Here is a 7,899-nt window from a genome sequence, read left to right as displayed (position 1 = left end):
GTCCTCTCACCTTTCCTTGGTGAGTGCATGTGCACAGAGATCAGTCCCTCCTTATTCTTTTAAGGCCACCAATCTTAGCAGATTTGGAATCTGTTTAACCTCATTTAAACCAAATTAACTCCTAAAAGCCCTGTCTCTAAATACAGTCACCTTGGGGGTTAGGGCTTCCGCATAGAATTGGAAAGGGCAGGGGCACAGGCAGGCAAGGGAAAGCAGTGCATTTCTTGCTTGGTTGCTTTTCACATTGATCCGAGGCAATTATCCCCAGGCATGACACTTGCTATAATTTTCAGGAAAGCACAGCTCTGTTTTCCTCTGCACTAAGAAAAAATGTGAGAGTACAGTAGCAGAGCATCTGGAGAGGAACTGCCAGAGAACACAATCCTCGTAGAAGAAACAGAGCTAAGTGGTGGAGAGAAAACAAGAACTTGGAACATTGCGGCACCTAGATCAACCTATACCTGAAAGAGAGAGATTCCCTGTGGACTTACCCATTCACATGATGCTCCCCCCCCCCCCCCACTTAAGCCAGTTCTGTTTCAGTACTTGCAACTTCATGAATTCTGGCTAATGAACGGTGGTCTCCTAGCTAAGAGTAGAGAAGAAGAAATTTGAAAGCAGATCTGCTCAGTATTAAGTGGCTCAACACAGAATTTCTTGGGCCTAATCCCAGAGCCACCCATCCAGATCACTGCTGGGTTCCGTTATTCTTTAATGCATTTACCCTCACTCTCCTTCCTGGGGTTAGGAAGGCACAATGAATATGATTAAATAAAGATGATTATTCAAATAAATCCGAGTTACTGCTGGGAGTACCCCCTGCAGTGAGGTAACACAGGCTTCCCAGCACTGAGGTTGCAGTGTAGGCCCTCACAAAGGACTCAGATGAAGTCCCAGCAGATGGAGAAGGGACATTCCCTGCTGGAACCAAATTGCTTGGGTTCCAGACACAGCTCTGCAAAGGCTGTGTGACCTTGGGCAAGCAGCTGAACCAGGCTGAGCCCAGTTTCCTCATCTGAAACATGGGGCGAATAATAATACCCATCTCTTAGCGTTAAAGGGAGCTGGGTGACCGCGACTATAGCACACAGTAAGCCCTTTGCATAAACTATGATTATTATTCCAGACTCTTTACTGTCTCAGACCCAATGCCAGCCTCAGCGACCTCGGGCTTCATAAAGGACCATCACCACCTCCTCCCCCTCTCTTACATTTTTCTTTCTTTGGGAGCATTTTCTGGCTGTAGGAGCCTGTCTTTTCTGATCCCCTCTTTTAGCCGGGGAAGGGCAGAAGCCTCCTCTGTCCACCGCTCTTTCCCCAGGACCTCCTCTCCCGCCTGGCACACAGTAGGTGTTCAGTGAATACCAGTTTGAAAAAAAGGGCAGCCGCTCAAGGCAGGGGCCACTTCCGTCCCGGGCCTGCCACGCCACCACTGGGAGAGCTGGGGGTGGGGTGCTGGTGGGAGGACCGGGCAGTCTGGCTGCGAGCGCTTCTCTCCCTTTCAACTTCCCGGTCCCGGGGCCTGACAGCACGACTCCGGAGGCTCCTCGGGCGAGGCCACCGCCCCGGAATCAGGGCCTTCCCAGTCCTGCCTTCGCGGAGGGAGGGCCGGGTTGGCCCGCGGGAGGCCAGTTCCCAGCGCGTCCAGAAGTCCCTCCCGCCGCCCGGCGTCGCTCGAAGGCGGGGGCCCGGGAGGGGGCCGACCCCGCCCGCCCGCCGCGCGCTCGGCTGGCTGCCCACTTCGGCATTTCCTCCCGCCCCTGGCGCGGCCTGGCCTCGCTCCCGCGGCCCGAGTAACGGGCGCCGGCGCCGAGGGCAGCGGCCGGAGAACCCGGAGGGCCACCCGCGGTAGGACCGAGCCAGGCCGGGCCAGAAGCTGGCCGAGGGCGGCGCGCCGGGGCGCCGGGCGGGCAGGGCGGGCCGTAGCTGGAAGGAAAACTTGAGCTGGGAGAGGAGGCCGAGCTGCAGGGCGGCGGCCCCCCGCCGGCGGACGGGGGAGCCGCCGCGGAAGCCGAGGAGACGGGCGCCGCGGGGCCGCCGGGTGGCCGCGCGCATGCTGGGCCCGGGGCGCCGGCTGGGCTCGGGGCGCCTCCTGGGCGCGCGCCCTGGGCTGCTCGGCCGCCGCGGCCCCGCGCGCCCGGCATGTCGGTGCACTACACCCTCAACCTGCGCGTCTTCTGGCCGCTGCTGACCGGCCTGTGCACCGCCCTCGTGTGCCTCTACCATGTCCTGCGGGGAAGCGCGGGCGCCCCGGCCGAGCCCCCCGACGGCGCGGACAGCGGCTTCCCGCTGCTCAAAGTGGCCATCCTGCTCCTGCTCGGCTACGTCCTCCTGCGCTGTCGCCACTTGGTGCGGCAGCGCTTCCTGCCCGGCTCTTCTCGCCTGGCGGGCCACTCGCCTTTCTCTCCTAGACACTTGCGAGAGCCGGGCCTGAGCATCCTGCTGGAGAGTTACTACGAGCACGAGGTGCGCCTGTCCCCGCATGTGCTGGGCCACAGCAAGGCGCACGTGAGCCGGATCGTGGGCGAGCTGGTGAGGGCTGGCCGTGCGCGGGGCTCCCCGGGTCCCATCCCTGGAGGAGCGCTGGCCTTGGCCTTCCGCGGAGACTTCATCCAGGTGGGCAGCTCCTACGAGCAGCATAAAATCCGCCGCCCCGACAGCTTCGACGTGCTGGTGCCCCTGCGCCTCCCTCCACCGGTGGCGCTGGAGCCGCGGAGCCTGGGCACGGAGCCCGCGCTGGCCCCTGCCTTCGGCAGCTGCTTCGTGTGCGCCCTCAAGGCGCCGCCCTCGCTGTCGGGGACCTCCGGGGGCCAATGGCTTCGGGACTGCAAACCCTTCGCGGACGGCTTCTGCGTGGATGTGCGCGGGCGGCGCCATCTCTCTGCCGCGTTGGTGCTGCGTTGGTTCCAGTCGCACCTGCAGCGCTCCCTGGCTACGGTGCGCTACAGCTTAGAGGGGCGCTGTCGGGTCAGCCTGACCCCCGGCGGCCTGGAGCAGCCTCCCACCCTCCACATCCTGCCCTGCCGCACCGACTACGGTTGCTGCCGCCTTTCCATGGCTGTGCGTCTCATCCCCGCCGTCCATCTGGGCGACGGTGTCTTCCTTGTGGCACCACCACCGCCACCTTCACCCGTCGGGCCCCTGTTGGAGCTCCCAGGAGGCCTACGCACTGAGGCACTATGGGGTGTGAACACAGCTCGTCAGGAGCAGAAGCTCCTGGGCTGGCTGCAGGAACGGGCCCCTCCAGGTGCCTGCTACCTCAAGTGCCTGCAGTTGCTTAAGGCTCTGCGAGACCTGGGTGCCCGCGGGCTGGACCCGGTGGCTGCCACCCAGTGGGGACGCATCCTGTCGTCATATGTGCTCAAGACGGTGCTGCTGACGGTGCTGCTGCGCGATGGGGTCCCCGCACACGGCTGGGAGGAGGCGCACCTGAGCGAGTGCTTGGAAGAGTTGGTGCAGTTCCTTCGGGGCTGTCTGCTGAGACGGCACACGCTCTTCCACTGTGTACTGGGCCCCGGCGGGGCGGCCACCGAAGTGGGCCCGCTGCCCAAGGTACTGCGTGAAGCCGCCCCGGTTGACCTTCTGGCCGCCTTCGACCCACATGCCCGCGAACTCACAGCGGCGAGGTTGCTGTCCACGTGGCGAAGGCTGCCGCAGCTACTCCAGGCCTACGGGGGTCCCCGCTACCTTGCCAGGTGCCCCCCACCCAGGAGTCAGCGCACACAGGGGTTCCCTGAAGATGAACCCTAAACCTTGACAGCACTTGCACCTGACCAAATGCTCCTAAAACCTTTCCTTCAGGTGACTGTAGGGATGAAGCCAAAGGCAAGATGACTGTGTTGGACAATTTGGAGGATGCCACAGGCTTTGGTGGCTTAGATGTCACCCCTGGCCCCACAACCGAATATAGTTACTGCATCTTCTTAACATCTGCAGGACGGTTCTGAACAAACTGGCATAATGCCCAGCTGCAGCTGTTGAGATTTGGCCACAAGGGTGATCTGTGTGGAATCTTGTAGAAAGATCTGTTCCCAGGGAAATCCAAAAGAGAAAGCAAAAACTAGCTTCAAAGCAAGTTCCCTCAGTTGGCTTCTAGACACAGACCTCAGTGCACCCAGATTTTTTTAAATTAACAAACGTTTATGACAGACCTATTTGCTAGGAACTAGGTTCCCAACTGAATTTAAAAAAAAAAGAAAAAGAAAAAGGAAGAAAACTCTCTGAACCTTTAGGGACAACTGAAGTTCTAGTGCAGAATTTAGTATTCTGTTTCTCTATTCAAATTAATATCAATGTATTTTATGGTGCAATCACAGATGTTTGATAGGACCGTCAATGATTGAGTCTTCCATGTGGCAAGGCCGTCAAGAGTTGGTTAGAAGCATTTCCAGAGCAAGTAGCACTTTATGCTGATCACTTTTCTTGTTTTGTGGTGGGAGCATCAAGCCTTGCCTCTGAAAGGAAGGCCGGTTACTTTTATTATGAAGACCTGTGCAGCTTTGACAAGCAGCCAGGAGTTGCTTCACATGCCCCCAGGCTACAAGCTGCACTGGGTACCAGTCAGTCAACACCAGTTTGTTGAGCTCCTACTGTGAGCCAGCACAAGGCAGAGCAGCAACAAAATACATAATTGACACTGGTGCAGGCATAAAACGTGTTGGATCTTGAGAAAAAGACTGTTCGGTCTTTTGCCTATAAAGATGGCTGGCCAGCCTTTGCTTCTGGCTGAACACAGAACCCTTTTTGGTTTTAAGGCTTTTGAAGCAAACTCCTCTGCAAGGGTGTCTTTCTGAGTAGCTAGAGGCTGAAAGTTTCTTCTTGCTTGTCCGGGGAAGCCCAAATGGTCCCAAAGGGTCAGCTTTGAGAGGCTCTTGATTCAGCTTGGGTTTTGCAAAACAGTCACATACAGATCAGTACCTTGGGATCTGTCCTAGAGATCAGTGACTCCCGATCCCAGGGCAGAGCCCTAAGTTAGAGGAAGAGCAGGAGAGACAGCAGTAGTCTGCTCTTTTTTTCTCTTTGGGTGCAGATATCACAGGGTTGGGTGTATGGTGCAGCTAGGGATTTGAGAGCTGGGTTTGAGATTTTCCTTTTTCTCCCAAATGCAATTCAAGGTTAGAGTGGTCTAAGAAGCACCGATTGGAAATGCAGCCAGTCTCAGCCTTATAGTTGGGATTTAAAAAAAAAAAAAAAAAAAAAGAAATGTACTTCCTTAGATTCTTAAAGGCAAAAGTTTGCAAGACAGAAATAGTTACATGAATAGGATCATTGTTTAATTTCTGAGCTATTTTGGGGGAGTTGCATAAGCTGCCTTTCTTTCGGGGACCCACTTGACCTCCATGGGAAATTCTTGTGGACAAATGATTTACAGGGCATCCTTCTCATCAGACCTACATAGGCTTCTAATTTATCCTTTTCAACCTTGGACTGAAAGAGAAACAGCCTCAAATGGTGCGCTGTCTCTTTAAGGTTGTTCTGGGGACCACTCTCTTTGATACCCCAAGGGTTCTTTCTAGCTTTTGAGGCGAATGTCAATTTTTGAGGTACTGCATTGAGCAAAGCTGAATTACAGCTTCCTGCAAAGACATAAACTGCACAGTGTTTTTTTAAAAAATATACTTTTTAAAATAAATGCCAAGAGTAGATCTTGTCTACATATCTATATATTTATATAAACATAATTTCCATATTCAGCCCGAACTTCCCCTGTAGTCATTAAGTCTACTGGAGGGGGGAACAATGGGCTATTGGGTGGATTATAAAGCTTTAAAAACTAAATTTTCCAGATATTTCTAACTGAGTCAGTAGCTTTTTTAAAAAAATCTTAATAGTATTTTAAAGTATAAACCTGGTAATGTAGTATTCTTGTAGTTTTTTATATTATTATTATTATTTCAGGTAAATTACCCCAAACCTCATCCATCCTCAAGGTTTTTAAATTTTATTTTTTTAAATTAATGGGCATTGTATTTGTGACTTTAAAAATATTAATGTTTTATTTAAGTGCCGTGCTGAGCAATTATTCTCTGTACATGGTAACCAAAACTTAAAGAGATTTCGATCAATTTTGATCAATTTTAGTGATCCAAAACATGTACTGTGTACAAATGAAATAATATGGCCTATTAGCCAGGTGTGATGGTGGCCCAAGGCATTTACATTATGTTCAATTCTGGATTTTATTAGGGCTCCATCATATCCCTCATCTGAAATGTACACATTTTTGGTGTATGCTTGGTACTGGAGATTTATATATCAATATTCTCATACAAGAAGGCTCTACAGAAATAGGGAGAAAACTGTTGAGCCAAGAAAATGTTTTGGGGTAATCCCAGTGGCTCGGGAGGCTGAGGCAGGAGGATCACGAGTTCAAAGCCAGCCTCAGTGACTTAGTGAGGCCCTAAGCAACTCAGTGAGACCTTGTCTCTAAATCAAATATAGAAAAGGGCTGGGATGTGGCTCCGTGGTCCAGCACCCGAGTTCAATCCCTGGTACTACCCAAAAAAAAAAATGTTTTGGGGAAGATCTCTGGGCCATTTTGTGAGACACCCTTCAGTAACTCCCACTGACCAGGCGCAGAGCCTTCCTGGAATGTTTGTGGACCTAGAAAAGATGGGTTTTGCAAGAAAAGAATCTGGAGCTGCAGGATGGGAGAATGTGAGTGAGCAGAGAGAAATCTGAAGAATTCAGGAAGGCAGGCTCAAGGTGGAAGTGAGAGACAAGGGGGGGGGGGCGAAGAGAGAGGAGGACCATCAGAGGGTGCCGGAGAGATTTGGGTTAGGTAGGAAACACATTTTTAGGGGTATGCTTTTTCCAGCTGGGGGTCGAAAACTCAGCAGCCTGCGGGAACAAGGGAGGGAAGTAAATAAGGAAGGGGTGGGGACTGTGCCTACTTAGAAGGGGGCAGCCGTGGCTCAGCTCTATGCTGGAAAAGGGAGGGAGAAATCGGGAGGGGTTTTTTTTTAATGCTAATTTTTTTTTAAAAAAACTTAATGATTATTTAAATCAATGTTTTTAAATGTCCAAAACATTTAGTTGAGCCCGAGGGCCACCAGTTTGCGACCCTTGTCTTAACACAGTCACTCCCCCAAGTATGTATAAGTTCCTACTCTTTGTTGTGGACATGGTGGTATTATATATAGTTGGGGGTCCGATATTTCAGTTCTTCTCTCTCTCAGAGTTAAGCTTTATTGTAAAAAAAAAAAATTAACGTGGCCACAGATAACACTTAACTTTCAGTTTCCTGAAGGAACTTTGAAGTAAAGCTTTTTTTTTTTTTTTTTTTTTTTAAACCAGATCCTCTGTCAAACCACTTGGCACTTTTTTCCTGAGGACTTGTGGTAAACCTCTTTTGCCCCTGGAGTTTACAGATGAGTCATCAGGAAGGATTGCAGAAGAACTTGCTTTCTTGTATCTGGTTGTTGGATTAAAATTATTCTTAATATTTTTGTTCGTGGGATCCTAGCCTGTCCCTTTAGAGTTGTGGTCAGTGACCATGAACAGTGCTGGGTCTCAGGGCCAGACATCTTAGGCTGGTACCATTCCCACTGTGGAGGATGCTGTTCCGGTCAGTCTTGACTCCTGAATGAATGCCTCTGTCCCTTTCAGACTCCAGGGCTCCCACCAAAGTTAACATTTTTTTGCACTAGGAGGGGATGAGCATGCTTCCAAAGCATCTCCTGCCACCTCTCAGAAGAGGCTCTTCGGTAACATGGGACTTTGATTTTGATGAAAATGCTTCCTCATCTCTAGCCACTTGGATAACAGTTTTCTCCGGTGGTGGAGCGAATGGACCTCATCCACATTCCCAGTGTCCCTCAGGAGAGAACCAAGTTCAATGTTATCATTGTGGTGTTAGTTTTTTTTTTTTAATCACTTGTCTGTGACTTAGACATTTCT

The 7,899-nt window shown here is 51.8% G+C and overlaps 1 protein-coding gene across 1 annotated transcript; it reads left to right on the top strand.

Annotated features, from left to right (window-relative positions):
- Positions 1-1,460: 1,460 nt before the first annotated feature.
- On the top strand, positions 1,461-7,285 carry ITPRIPL2 (ITPRIP like 2). The gene has a single exon (XM_081297808.1). The coding sequence runs from the start codon at positions 2,143-2,145 to the stop codon at positions 3,748-3,750; it is 1,608 nt and encodes a 535-aa protein (XP_081153934.1). The 5' UTR covers positions 1,461-2,142; the 3' UTR covers positions 3,751-7,285.
- Positions 7,286-7,899: the final 614 nt, after the last annotated feature.

Source organism: Spermophilus citellus (assembly GCF_964194105.1).
Source record: "Spermophilus citellus genome assembly, chromosome: 6".
NCBI classification, from domain to species: Eukaryota; Metazoa; Chordata; class Mammalia; order Rodentia; family Sciuridae; genus Spermophilus; species Spermophilus citellus.
Note: the sequence above shows the minus strand (reverse complement) of the source record. Positions and strands in the feature narration are given on the sequence as shown.

What these genes read in the sequence shown, in the direction of transcription:
- ITPRIPL2 (XM_081297808.1), top strand. Translation starts at nt 2,143, where the DNA reads ATGTCGGTGCACTACACCCTCAACCTGCGCGTCTTCTGGCCGCTGCTG.